The sequence below is a fragment of the Dromaius novaehollandiae genome, chromosome 15 (assembly GCF_036370855.1).
Source record: "Dromaius novaehollandiae isolate bDroNov1 chromosome 15, bDroNov1.hap1, whole genome shotgun sequence".
NCBI lineage: Eukaryota > Metazoa > Chordata > Aves > Casuariiformes > Dromaiidae > Dromaius > Dromaius novaehollandiae.
In genome coordinates this window covers 5,153,049-5,168,066 of record NC_088112.1, presented here as the reverse complement: position 1 = coordinate 5,168,066, position 15,018 = coordinate 5,153,049, and the positions used below count along the sequence as shown (strand labels likewise).

The 15,018-nt window shown below is 38.0% G+C and overlaps 1 protein-coding gene and 1 long non-coding RNA gene across 4 annotated transcripts in view; one reads left to right on the top strand and one right to left on the bottom strand.

Annotated features, from left to right (window-relative positions):
* DOCK2 (dedicator of cytokinesis 2) overlaps nt 1-7,484 on the top strand; it is a 226,577-nt gene extending 219,093 nt beyond the window's left edge. The window contains exons 49-52 of the mRNA XM_026098443.2: nt 74-254; nt 3,945-4,065; nt 5,125-5,267; nt 6,631-7,484. Coding sequence (XP_025954228.1) covers nt 74-254; nt 3,945-4,065; nt 5,125-5,267; nt 6,631-6,702 — 517 coding nt within the window. The 3' untranslated portion in view covers nt 6,703-7,484. The remainder of the gene's footprint in view (nt 1-73; nt 255-3,944; nt 4,066-5,124; nt 5,268-6,630) is intronic.
* Nucleotides 1-15,018, bottom strand: part of LOC135330013 (uncharacterized) — a 73,140-nt gene that overhangs the window by 19,245 nt on the left and 38,877 nt on the right. The window lies entirely within an intron of this gene.

The following is a 15,018-nucleotide window of genomic DNA, read 5'->3' as shown; positions in this document are numbered from 1 at the left end:
AATGACATCAAAATACCAGTGATTTTTAAAATATCATTTAGCAATTTTTATCATTTTTCTTTTGTCCTTGCAGCTTTGAACTGGAAGTAGTGCTATCAAAGCCAGTAAAATCAGAATCTGAGGAGAATGCTCTGCAAATTAACCCTCACCCTGAGGTAAAAATGAGAAGGTCCAAAAAAAGAACAAAAAGAAGCAGTGTGGTGTTTGCTGACGAGAAAATGGCACCTGATATTTCCGTCTCCGACATGAAAAGTGTATGTTACTGACTTAGAGTGGTATATCTTGATTCCTAAAACATGAGTATGTTACTCCCTTACTTAGAAAAAGGAAAACATATCCCATAGAAATCTAGTGTAGTTGGAAAACTTGTTGCTGTGTCATAAAAGGAAATGTGCAGGACGCAGAGGCCATCTGCCCTGCCATGAATGGAAATCTGCAAGATACTGAGGAGGAAACAAATCAGTGGAAAAAAATCAGAACTGAAGCCCTGAAGTTGCATAATTCTAAATCTTGGTTGGCTAAAAATAGAGTACTACATTGGGAGGGTTCGACTAGCTTTCCTGTCGAGAAGTAATTAATTTACTGTTCTGACATTTTATGGCATCTCCTTATAGTCAGGGCTGTTTCAAAAGTGATGAGCTCTCTTCATTCTCTACTTTGTTATGGGACATGCAGCTGGAAATTGCGAGATTGAGAACAGTATTCCTTAAATGGTGGCAGACTGGTCTTCTGAAGCACTGGCATCTCTTGTTCCACAGATCATCTGAGTGCCTTTATTATACTAATAGATCATCAGATTGACTTATGTAACTTACACAGTGCATTTTTTATAGTTTAATCCTTAAAAGACTTTTTTTTAGTATAAAAAGAGAAATCATTAAATAAATTCTGAAAGGTTTCTTCTTGATAAACAAGCCCTATCTAAATTTACATCTCAAGCAATAACAGATTGCTGAATTAGATGGGGACAGCTGAAGTCATTTGATTTAAAAATAAATAAATAAATAAAATTTAGAGGAATCATCAAAGGCAAGGTAAATTTGATGGAAAGCAAAGATTCTTTTAGAAGACCAGGAGCCTAGGTCATAGCTCCTCTAACTGAGCTAAGTCACACCAGACATGGTTTTATACCTTTACATGTGAACTTGAAACTGGCAAGCAGTTCAGTTTTAAAATCAAATGGCTGAAAAAGTATTTTCCATTTTGTTGGAATGTAAGTTCAAAGATTGCTAATGCCATCGAGGGAAGGTGTGGCAGAAGGAGACTCAAATGGGTATGTCGGCCTCTACTTAAGTTCAGAGAAACACTTGATTTGCTGCTGAATGTGAAGAGTAATATATGCGACTCTAAGTCCTTCCTCTTGAACCTTAACAAATGCAAGTTACTAGACCTTCCTAAAGAATGAAAGGTCAGACAATTTATGCCTGCATGTTTGGGAGATATCAAAGCTAATATTTGGAGAGAGAGCAACACTGTTTATTGTTTGCAAAACCAGTTTGATTATCAGAAGCTTTTCCATTCATGATTAAGTTTGTGGTTAATGCAGGACCCAGTATTGGCAAGGTACTGTTTGCTGACGCCAGCTGCTTGCCCTGAGCCTCAGTAAATGTTTTGATCCCTCTACAAAGCATCTGTATTTAGCAGCCCCTGGGAGGCACACAAAGCTAGGACTTTGGAAAAAATCATGTTAGACTACCTGAGCACAAAACTATGACAATAAGTAACTGTCTTTCACAGGACTGCATAAAGCTGACAATAAAACAGAGTTACTTCTAGCTTCCAAGCTCAAATCTGCTGCTACTGTCTCATATCAAATTTGTATAAATAAGTATGCAAATTTGTATAAAAAAGTGTGAAGGTTTCCTAGAAGAAACAATGAGAGTAGTTTAAAATAGCATCAGGTGATAAAACAACAGGTATATTTTGGGTTTTGTGTGTGGGTAGCATCACTTGCATTTGGATCAGAAACAGGTACTGTTTGCATTATTATATTCTTGTTAGATGCAGTGCTGCTCTAAAATTACTTTGTTTATCCATTTTCTTAATGGATGAGGCTAGAAATAAGGGGTGAATTTAAATTTTACATCCTAGCCTTCACTGAAATGTTACTTGTAAAGTACAGCCCTCAGAAGGCTGCAGTTTATTCTCCTGCTGTCAGATCTTTATAAAGAAATAGGAAGAAATACTTTGATCTGTGACTACAAACCCTTAAGTACAGTGGATTTTTTTCCCTTCAACAGAGAGGATAATATAATTAATGTCTCTCAGGTATGAAAAACTGCATCATTTGTAAAATGTGTGTCACATGGATCGCACTGTAGTTGCAAATTCCCCATTAGTTTAATGCAGACTCTTTGTTCTTGATAGCTTATTGCCTTTGGCCGCAGGCATGACCTCAGCCTGGGCGAGTTCTGAGTTCTTCCTGCTCATAAAACCAGGGAGTGCAAACTCCTTAACAGATCCTTAATGATGCAAGTTGCCTAATTTGTATTTCTTCACAATGGTGGTTGGGGTTTCAGAAGATGACCACGTTTCCTGAAGTCTGAGCCTGTTTGCATTTCACCTTAGCTAGAAATTCAGTAGAATGGTGCGACTGTTGGCTGCTTGGGTGTCAAGGACAAAATTTGATTTCTGCAGTCCAGAAAATTTTGAGTAGGGCTTGAAAAGCCTCTGAACTAGTCTGTTCACCTTTCTGAACATTTCCTGGAAGGCACACCTGAGCAGGAAGAATTGCATGCATTGAGTAGATCCACAACTTCCATATTAGCTCATCAGTATGTGCTGTTCAGACTGTAGGCATTAGTTTCAAAGGACAAGCCATGTCCTTGCAAATATTAAATGTATATAATATAACATATTTACATATATAATTATATGTATGCTTACATGATGCAAACTGTCTAGGGTAGCTTCCTCATTGTATTTTGAGATTTTTAACTTTTTTGCTGCCACAAAGCAGAGTGACACTTTCCTAAAGAAAGCAGGCAGTACTAAAAACGTAAAGCTGTGACACAGAATAAAATATTGATCTTTGCTGGACACTGTGCCCTGGTCTTAGCTCCCTAGTCAGAGCAGTGCTGTAAGCAGTATTGGCGGTGAAATGTCTTGTGCCTGTTATGCTGAAGGAAGCTGTTTCTCAGTCACATACAGTAAAGTGAACAACTTTCACAGATGAAGGAGAAGTTACTTACTTGGTAGTAGCTAAGGGTCTTTGGGACAATAGGCTAAATCTTGCAGCCTGCCATCTGTCCCCGCTCTTTGAGCACTGAACTGTGGGGAAACTTATGGAGGATTATGATTGGCTCTCATTGCATGTCCTCGTACAAGACACCTGTAAAGCACAGGCATTCTCTGAGGAGCTTAGTTACAAAACGAAGCCAAACCTTTGCCTTTTGATTACGTTATATACAGATACACCTACTGTGGGAATCTTGGCACATACTGAGGCACAGATTTATTTTGTCTCAGAAAAGTAGTGACAAACCTTAGCGGCCAAGCTGGCAATGTTAATGCAATAGGGGGAAAGGTTTTCAAAACTTTATTTTCATTTCCGAGCCACAGTCAGAGTTGGCTGATGGTGTTTCACCAAGCATGGTAGTAATACCATCCTGCAGTTCCGGATTACGGTCTCTCCTCTAGCAAGCTTCTTTAGAGTAACAGTTTTTCTGTATGGAATGCAAAATACTTACTTATCTAACTATAAATCATCTCTAAAGGTTTTACACTGTTTTAGCTAGTATATAATATTATGTGTGGGCCCAATTCTGTTACTGTAGTTGCTTTTCTTATTTACTGAACAAATAATCATATAAAGTACTCAGGCTATGCACGATCATTTATTTATTATTTCCTTTTGTGTTTTTCACAAGGTATTATTTTGCTTGGATATTCGTGAATTGTATCTCAGTTCATCATTAATGGCATTATTTTTTTTAATTAAACAGTTGTCAAGGAAATACGAGTTTATGAGTGACACCAATCTCTCAGAGCATGTAGCAGCACCTCAGAAAACATCTGTCCTCAAGCAGATGAGCTCTGTGAGTCGTTCCATGCCAACTATCCCAGGTAAGCTGCTCATGGTAGGACGATGGGAAAACATACTGAGAAAACATAGTAATAAAGGTTTTGCTCCAAGCAGAAGCAGGTAGCTATCTCTGTGTCCTGGTGCCTCTGAGTCAGAAGTTACAATTTCAGTATGATAGTGTGCATGTAAGGCTGGACTGCTGTTACTGCTTGGTAACATTGTGCTGCCTGGTGCTAACATACCAGTTCTAGAAGTTTTACTTCTGGAGCTCTGTATTTTGCTTGCCTATTAGGGTATAAGCATGCCCCTCGCCTTGACAGAGCCAGGGTTCATTCATCTTCCCTGCTCTGTAGGGCCTCACTTGCAGAACCAAGGCTTTTGCAGGCTGCACTCAGAAATCGGTGTCGGAGGGTTTGAAACAGTAAGAAATGGTGGTTGTGTGCCTTGCTTTGGCAGTTGAATGTCCCAGAAGGTTGCCCAGTAGAAGGGATTTCAACTTTTGGTGTTGACAGAGAGGAATCCCCTACGTCTTCCTCATGGTAACAGGAAGGGGAAACAACGTAACTGCCCACTGGAGAAACTGACATTTGTGTGGCAGAAAAGGAGAAGTGTAGCTGAGGGTGGACTTCATTTCTAGGCCAGGGTGTACGGAGAAAATGTGATCTATTTCATTATCCTGTACCCCTTCCTCCTTCTGTAGCACATCCCACTTCTTAGCTTGCACTTCATCTATTCTTGTCACTGTCCCTATGTATCCTGTATGCCTATAACAGGCATTTAGCACAACAAAACCGTGGTTTCCTACCCAGACCATCGTGGCCAACTTCTTTTTCATCTCTGTATCTGTTTATCTATTTTTTCTCCTTTGTTCAGATTGGTTCATACTTTTTGCTATTCAGTTTCAATGTAATTAAGTTTAATGCTATCATGGGGAAAAATTTCCTTATTTTTGTGTTCTGAGGATATGATTAGGTTACAAACTCTCATTTCTCTCTGGTAATTGCTGTAGTTCATTATTTTGAACTCTGCTTTCCCATACGCATCCTTTGACTATCCTTTGTCAGTTTTGTTTTGTGGAACTGATCTGTTTCTCTTCTAAGGATTAACTCTGTCAGTCAGCCCCGCGGCACCTGAGGAAACAGTTGCATCACATAGGCTCAGTCAGCCAGTATTTCCTTCCACCTCAGATGGTGACAAGAAGAACTTCAAAAAAAAGAAAGTGAACCAGCTATTTAAAACAATGGTAAGTTCTGTGTGTTTATCTGTATGGAAAAAGAAGGTATCACCTCTTTAAAAATTCTAGACTATAAAGTAAAATTATATCATTTTAAAATGCCACAAGCCCCATAAGTCAAACTGCTTTTCTTTTCTTCTTTTTCTTTCATTTCCTTCTCTCATCAGGAGTGGAAGCTCTATAAGGATGTATATTTGTCTCTTGCTGTGCTTTTTGCATTAAGGATGTACATCTTAGTATGTTCAACGTAGGCAGGCTCAAATGTGTAGTTTTGTATCCATACCACAAGAGGTCTCATTTGACCGACTGATTTTCTCTAATTTGATTTACGTGACAATTGTTAGCAAAAGAGGAAAGCAATTATTTGGCATTTGATTTAATAATACCGGGTAGTTAGCACTAGCATCACAGTAAGGTGAGCACAGCCTATATGGCAAGGCATGCACGGTGCGAGTCAATTTCTGGTGTCGGATGTGCTCATTTCAAAGTAGAAGTTGGCTTATCGTAGCATCAATAATGCTGCTTAGAACAGTTTGTCTTCCTTTAATATAGTAAACCTTTCAATGATTTCTATGGAAATTAAAAAAAAATTTAAATGTTGAATTTAACAGTGTTTAAAGGCAAAATATATATATAAAAAAATTCTTTGGTGCAAAGTAGTGGGAGGGTTACATTTAATGCAGATGCTGGTAGCTACTGAGATGCATAGTACATAAGTATTTTATGACATCTGTAATGTTTTACATGTCAACTTTATTATGCTATTGCAAAGGTTGAATTTTTCATATTCTTTTTTTGGAGCGGGGAGAGGGGAGGATAGGTTTCATTTTCATTCCTTTGTTTCTGCAGTCTTTTTAAAAAGCTTAGATAGCTACCTTCAGGGAGAATACAACAACATTTAGGAAATTCTGCATTCAGATGTCTTCATACTCATATCTTTCTGGTAGGAGCAATAAGCTATTAATTTGAGGTCTGTAGGGTTTCACTTGTACTGAATTTATCACGTACTTGTTCTTTTAAGACCCAGGAGTAACAGCTTTTCAGCATGATCTCATCACGTTTTAAACCTAACTTAGCATATAAAGTAAGAAGGACAAAATGTCCTATTTCACAAATCTGAAAAAGGACTAAATAAAGCTTAAAACCCTTTTCTGTAGTGATTCCACAGCATCAGTAGAATCATGTGAACAAATTTAAATACAGGTTCATGGTTTTGCAGGATAGGGAAATTAGCTTCAAATATCCAGGATTTGGTCCATAACTTTTTCTGTAATCACAGATTAAGGACACAAACTACTAATCAATTTACATATTACTGAATCCAATATGGTAGTCATTTTAACATATGGCACTCTGTTCCTCTTTCTTGCAGCGCATTTCTAAAGTTCTGGAAGATGGAAAGCACTCTGTGGAGCACCATTTCAAATCTTCTACAGATCTGTGAATTCATTTTCCTTACATGACCACTTTGCAACCAAAACCAATGATATATACAGACATATATATGTATGTATGTATATATGCCTTTTTTAGATAACTGCCTACTGTAGAGAAAAGCACTGATAGTGTAGATAGCTAGTAGAGAATACAAACAACTGTATTCATGGGCTCTGATAACAGTTACTTGTGATACAGATATAGGAATACAGACTAATAGCATTTGGAGAAAATACTACAGGATGTGCCAACCAGGATATGGAACAAAAGTTTATTGAGCCTCTTTATTACACAAGTCAAAGGACATTGTGTGTTCCCTGGTGATAAAACTCATTCTGGCAAAGAAAGATGTTAAAGGGCCATCTGCAGTGCTTACCATATAATGTAAGTCCTACCCTGTTCTTTTCAGATAGCACAGAAGTTACCGTTTTGTGTACCTTGTATAGATACATCCAAGCTAGCTTTAAACTACTGCTGGCAGTGTAGTCAAGGCAACAGGCAGCCCAGCACAAAATAGCCACTGAGTATTTAATCTAAGGCTCTAGTTGGGTTTACAGTGCTCATGTCGGGCTGCTGCCCCCACCACACTGCTGTATATCACCAAAACTTTCTTAGAGTGATGTCTGTGACACTGACACCATATTTCTGAGTTCTTTTCAGAGTAGCAACTTCTGTATTTGAAACCATGTGCAAAAGTTTATTTACATGTACAAGCTGGTATCACATCCAGCAGTATATGATAAAGAAAGCTGCATTTTCTGCTGTTCATCAATAAAATGTTTGAAAGTTTCTTTTATTTGCCTTGAATCTTTCTCACTGAAATCTCTAGGTGTCATAATATGCATTAATAGTATGTTACTGACAACATATGTAATTCTACAAGTCCAAGTATAGTGCTTTCCAAATGTAACTGACTTTGCCTCTCTGACACTCATGAGGTAGAGTTGGAAGATAATGCCATATCAGCATGAAACTAGATAGCGATGCAGATCAGCAACTCTCATTTCTAATAACCTGCCAGTTCTTTCTAAAGGAAAGGATGTTGCCCAAAATCAAGGGTTTCTCAATGTGAATAGTTCATTTGCTTCTCTCATTCCTATATCTTTCAGACATCTACATAGTTTTATATTCATTAAATAAAATGTGACCAGGTATAAGGTTGCAGATGGGAGACTGGCCTTGTTACCATTTTTATGGATGTGGGGAAGAGAAAGAGGTTAAACTTACTCCTTGCTAAGTGTCAGAATCAATGGAAAGGCAATTTCAGTGTTGTCTAAACACTTTTACATTCAGCAAGAGTAATTTAATTAATTAATTTAGCCTCTCTTTGCAAATGGTCAGCATGAAGGTATTTTCTGTAGAAACAATTAGCAGTTGTTTTCTCTGAAAATTCTGAAATATTAGCTTTAGGCTAATACTGCACCAAGAAATCCTTTTCACTAAAATAACCATAGACCTCAAAAACAAAGGTGTCCAGTTTTAACTATTACGGGTTTGCTGGCATGGATATTGACAATTTTTTTGCTTCATTTGTTTTTCAAAGCAACTTAATACTGTTTCTGAAGAAGCACAGAGGAAGAACAAGGCTTTTCCAAAACAAACAGACAAACAAACAACCCCCAAATTCAGTTTAACAGAGTAGGTACCTGTAAGTGGAAGAAAGTAAATGGTTGAGGGGTGCATGTTTTACATCTTGCTAACTTGGGAGAAGTAGGAGAGAGTGCCCAAGTTGTCCTTCAATATTATTTGCAGATACAATGAAGAAATACTTTTATGACAAAATAAAAGGTATTTGAAAAGAAAGGGTTTGGTTTTATTAGGAACGAGTAAGGAAAGGATGATTTAGCTACCATTTATTCTATGTAAAGATACCTGTCAAAGGTTGCCTTTTGCCTATTGTATCTTGTAGTTATGCTTTCATCTGAGAGTGGAACATAAGTGTTTTAGGTCAAGCAGTTATAAAAATTATAATTACTGCGCTTCAAAAGAAAACAGAAGGGAAAGAAGAGTCCAGAAACAAATGCCAGGAAGGCAGGAGTGCAATGTCTAGAGGAAGTCTGGTGTCAAGCTGAGTGTTTAACCAGTGATGCAAGGTTCGGACTTGTGTTTTGGCTTTTGGGTTTGGTATAATTTTTGATGAAGGGTGTAGATTTACACTAAGCTGATCAAATATTAAAAAAAGATCATATTGGTTGTCCAGTATCACAGATTGCTGCTCTTCTTGCCAGCCCAATTTTGGATCTGTTTTAAGCCTGAATAAGTGTAGTTCAGCACCTGAGTAAATGTAGTTCAGCTCTTGGTTTAAAAAAAAAAAAAAAAAAAAAAAAAAAAAAAAAAAAACCTAAGAAAAATTAACTGCTAAGCACAAGGAGTACATGAAATTGGAGTTGTAAGGATGTGTCTTTGGACAACAGCTTTAGCCATACACAGGTTTCCAAAAACTGCAGATACTGACATTAGTCTAAGTAAGTAACATCACATGAACAACAGGGGATGCCTTTAGGTAATAAAGTGTAAGTGAAGCCATCTGGCAACATCTGTTTGAAAACATAAATCAGATAGCACTGATTGTTGCCATTTCTGTCACAAACTAAACAGGCTTTTAGTTCATGTATGCAGAGAGGGATCTACTTGGGCTGCACGGAACTGAAGCATTTGATATTCTTTGAAGTGAAGCACAGAGGGCATAGAAATTCACTTTAGCATAGGGTCAGGCTTAGATTGCTGTCCCAGGGAATTAATGAAGGAGATGCAGCTTTACCTGTAATCTGTATAGCCTCTTCTCAACCACCTCTCACCGTGCAAGGTCAAAAAAGCATTTCTGGGGATAACGATGCTTTCATGTGCTTTCTGTATCAGAGCTGTTTCACTTCTCTCAGACATGTCAAATAGTCTGAACAGTAACAGTCTGACTTTATGGATTGCATGACACCGATGTAATGATTAGGTAGTGGGAATCTGTAGTAAGAAATCTGTGTATAGCATGGGGTAGCTAAGATTCGATGCACCAGCAAGGTTTTAGATGCTGGTGTGTAGCAAGCTGTTACACTGCAACAACATCAGATATGTTCGAGCTGCATGTCATGTATGTTCAGTTGGCTAGATGTCTGAATTCTAGACAGAAGCACACAAGCTATCTATTGTGGAGTGAAACACCACGTTAATGAATAATGTGCTAGCTCCGGAAGAGCTGCTGTGTCAATGCAGCATGAGGTCTGGTCATGGATGGCAAGGAGCCATTTTAGCATTTCACTACATCAGGTTACTCTGGAACGTTCTGCAGCTTACTGAGCTGGCACTAGCTTGGATAGTTCACCTGCCCTTGTTTGCTCTAGGTAATGATACTGTCCAAGTCCTCATTATGAACTCATGAGTTAATTATTCATGTTTTGGGGGAATTTGATGTTGTTAAAATGTCAATAAAAATCGGCTGAGGTGACCTGTAGGAAGGTGTGCCGAGTATCAGCCAATAAGGGTCAAGTTTCTGACATGGAGAATGGAGTGGGAAAAAGTGTTTTGTTAAAGGTTTTACAGATCCCAGAATGCATTGTGTTCTTGACCTGAGAATTAATGTTAATACACCTGTGTATTTGGTGTAAATACTGCTTGACAGGGAACTTTTCATCTGTAACACATGCAATCTGTAATCTGTTTTTTATTAGACAGTGGAAATTTTGGATGAGTAAGGGGTACCATATCGGTTATTGAATATACAGTCCACAAACACATTAGGCATCACTGGATCTGTTTTCCGTTCTTCTTGCTGATACTCTTTGATCTGGCTTTTGGCTTTTTCTCCAGTTCTCCCCCGATGCATTTAATCAATTCCCTGATCTTTTCCTAAAGGCTGATCTGATCCCTGACCTTCCTTTCTTTATAGGCTCATTAAGGCAGGACTATCATTCTGTGTCTTCGGACACCACACTTTTGCATGGGTAAGAGAGAATTGGGGTTTCTTCAAGATTTAAAAAGTACAGAATTTCAAACTGTAGCTATCTTCTCCTTTTCCAGCCTGTTCATAGTTATTACAAGGTGACAACAAACATCTTACAGCAGTATAGCACTGTGTGAGTAGATTTCCCTGGATGTGGCTGTAATGCATCATATGAACTCTAACCTAAGTAGGGTAGAAGACTCCGATAGTTTTAAATGTGTCCAACTTCATTGTGTTTATCACCAAGGAATCAGGCTCCATCCTAACCCGTGCAGAACAGAAGCCATTAGAATTGAAGCCATTAGAATGGAATATTCTGTTTTCCATATGGGATTTGAAATGCAGAGGCAGTTTGCTCCCACAGTTACTGATACAAGGAGACTTTTAGAGAATAAAATTGGAAAATTCTCCTCAATCTGGAGAGCGTCAACTAGTCAGAGTGCTGATTGGGAGTTTTTAGTACCAACTGCTATATTCTACCTTAGTATTTTCAGGTATCAGCCATTTCACTGTAAAAATTGGCTGAAGAGCTGTTTCTAACCTAAGTTGGCAAAAAACAATACACCCGTGCCTACCTCCCATTCTAGCTTTCAGAAGAACAGGGAATGGACAGGTTAATGCTTTTGTGTTGTGTTACTAAAATTACTGAAATTTCAACAACGAAGAAGAATCAGAGTTTGAGCTGCTCTCTTTGTCCCAACTGATAGGCAAGTGACAAATGCTGCAATTATATTGCTGCTTGCTTCACTGCTAGTGGCAATGACAGAGTAGGCTCTGAGTTGAAGGTAAATGCAAGGAATCCTGCAAGAAAACACTCTTGGAATGATGATGGGAAACTACTGGTGAAGTGGAGAGGACCTGGAATATTCAACTTTATCAGTTTGAATATGAAATCTCTTAGCAATTCAACAACTGTAAATCACACAGTAGAATCCGTACCCAGAGTCATGATGAGAGTTTACATTCATTGCACTAATGAGCGTAAATTTCTGCTTTGGACTAGGATAAACACGTAAGTATTTGCCTGTACTTACAACTGTGCAGATTCTGACTCAAAGCTGCTCACTCATGTCGCAGTCTTGCAGCAGCTGCATCATGTCTGGCTGCTTATCAAGGGTTTTTATTTAAATGCAAGTCAGAGCAACAGAAGTAGCTTTGAAATAATGATGATATTTAAATCACTAAAAAGCCAGTCAAGCTCCCACATGAAGTCTTTTTCACTCTGATCATGGGATGAGAACCCTTTTAATTGAGAAAAGCTGTTGAAAATGTCTTTAAAACAGCAAGGGAGGGGAGAAGGCAGGTTTGTTTGTCAGTAAATGTGGCTTCTGTTTAAGTCAGCTGAGGTCCAAGATTTGTGTTTAAAGCCATCTAATCACATAAATCTCTAAGCTAACTTGCTCTTCCATTTAAGGATTTTGGGTTAACTGTCATGAAAATACCCCAAGTCCATTTTTTTGTTCCAGCTTCAGTGTAATGCTAATTAACAGGTGAAATGTTTATCCTAGAAACTGATTCCATATATACTGACCTCAGTAGGAGTCATCTATTAATATCAGTTACCATAAAATCAAGCCACTAGCTAATGAAGCAAAGAAAATACAGATGAGAATGTAGAGAAGGCCTAGGGCATTCTGTTTAAAACAGCAATAACAAAGGTCCATTCTCCAGACTATAGGGAAAGGAATTACATACTTTCTTATCCAAACACAGGATCTTTCCGATATAGAAATCTACAGAATTCAGCCAATTTAAAACCAAATTGTCTTTTGTCCCATCCTCCATTCTTTTTTTTTTTTTTTTTAAGCACTTATAAGGAGGGAGGAAATATAAACCATGTAAGGATCCTTTTTCTCTTTAGTTTTTGGAGAAAGAATATTTCCATCTTGTTACATTAAAGGAATATGGAAGCCTCCATGAAGAAAGCTCACAGTCATCTCCAATCCTGGATGCCTTAAGGTAACCACTAGTATTCAACTGTACATTTTTCCCCTTCTAGAGCTGAGTTCCTACTTGCTCTCGAGTATTCAAGGTCTTTTCGAGAGAGAACATTGAGCAACATTTCTGGGGCTGCCCACAGTTCTAAGGACTTCGGCATTGGCAATATTTACTGCTCTGGGGTGACTAGAGTGGTTATTCTTTATTGACTCAGTCTGTAATTTTGTATTCTGATTTGCTGTCATGAAAGCGTGTGCTAAAGATTAACACTGTAAAGGAATAATTGTTCTGCAAACAAACCTGAGCTAAGCTGTGCATTTCATAGACTTTAAAATGCTGGATAAATCTAACTGTGGTTTTAAAGTGAGTAGGACAGTTTGATCTGATTAGTTTTCAGACAGAATTATCCAATTTCAGTGTGTTCTTTTGTCTTCCAGGATAGAAGAAAGCCTCACTGTGCCATGAGTGATATTTCATACAGCTGATTCCAGAACTAGATGACCAATGTAAGAGTATTTCTGCTTCAACAAATATGGTTTCTGTGTTACATGAATATTAGTATGTGCTACAACCCCCATATGCACTGTTATGAACATTGGTATTCAACCTGTATTTACTAACAGGTTATTGTGAGAGGTATGAACAGTCTATATTATTCACAAATAAGTCTTCATAGGCCTGCCCATTAACTAGAATGAATCAATTCAGCTAATGGTAGGTAGCTTTGGTGTTGATACGGTGGGTTTAAGTGATGATTCTGATGGAAAAGGCACAGGGAAGTGAATGGGGATAAGAAAACAGTCATTTAAGGTATCTGTGCCCTGAGTTGGCAGGCCTGCAGCCAAAGAGGAAACTGTTTACATTAAGAAGTCCTAGGAATCGTGTACTGTTCTTGTAACTATGTTAAGGCTAAAACCCACCATGTTTTACAGAGGTTTTAAGGTAAGATTTTTTCCCCAGAATGTTTATTCATATATGTTTATATAAGAGAAAGTAACCCTGGATAGAGATAATAAGCAGCTCTTTTAGGCAAGGAAGTTGCATTTTATCATGCAATAAAGCATGACATGGTTACATGTCCTGATTCTACAAATGTATAGGGATGTGAAGTCTTTCCATATATGAACTCAGTTGCTTTGATGCTCTCAGCAATGCTTCAGTAGTGCTTTGGTGCACACAGTAGCAGTAATGAATACTCAAGGTGGAGCTAAAGCTTGAATTTGTAGAGTCTCTTAACAACTGCATTTAGGCTACTTTTGCAAGACAAGTAAATAGTTCTATTAGAGATCAGTATTAGGAAAGGAAAGCAAAAGAAACAAACCTAAAAGACAGACGTTGGAAGGTTCTAAACATACCAGAATTTCTGTACAGCATTTCAAAAGCACTTGAAGGACTCTAATATGAAAAGGTGAGGAAGGCTTACATATACGATTGGTTAGTTTTACAGATCCCAAATCTAGACCGGTGTAATATTGCTCAGCTGACAGTGATCACGGAGTAAAATACATATACTGACAAGGTATCTCTAGGGCAGATTCCGAGTAGTTCAGTGCACTTTCAAAAGCTGTCACTAGGGGGAGATAAGTGGTTGCAATACTATGTCCATACAATACAACAGAAACTAAAGATCTGGCTACACAGACATTAGGAAAACTAAAATGGAGCAACTGGAAGTGCAAGGATAATTAACACTTTAAATCATCCCATTCAGAAGTTAGATGATCTTCGTTTCCTGCAGGTAAATCCTGGTTAAATTAACCTTAAGTTTATCTATGACTGGGTGTGTTCACAGAGTAGTTTACTGCACTTAAACTTGTACCAATTCACTTATCAGTTTTAGTTGCTAATTAATTTTCCCCAATTGTTTGTATTGCGCAAGTACCAAAGGGTGTAGAGCACTGTGAGCAAAACTTAAAAAAACTGAATATATATTTTCTGAAAATTCCTTGGTTCTAAAATGTCTTTTCAATAATATCTTTGTTCAAACTGTGCAGGGAGAGGCACTGATTTATCTGTACAAGCAAATACATTGATGCTGAAATCTGGCAACAGAAGTATTAGCATATTACGCATCTCTTTGAAATGCACGGCAGTTTAAACTTACTTTGAAGGGTTTTGGAAAGGCATACAGATTAATTTCCTTGGTAAACACAGTCAGTGTTCATACAACACCTCATTTAATTTTGGCACTGTTTATCTCTATTATAAATAAACATGTAGAGTAGCAGGCATACAAGAATAAGAATATAATCTGAAACAGGCAAGCATTTCAGCTGTTCGGAAGCTGGAGCAGCAGTGAGTATCATTGATTGGAGGGAGCGGCTATATTTGCACTACTTTCCTCTAATTGAGAGACAACTTGGATTATAACAATGAGAGGAATCCCTTGTAGAAGCTCTCCATGTCTGGTTTAGACTTGAGGCATCCCTCCCTCAGAAGGTGAGCATGGCT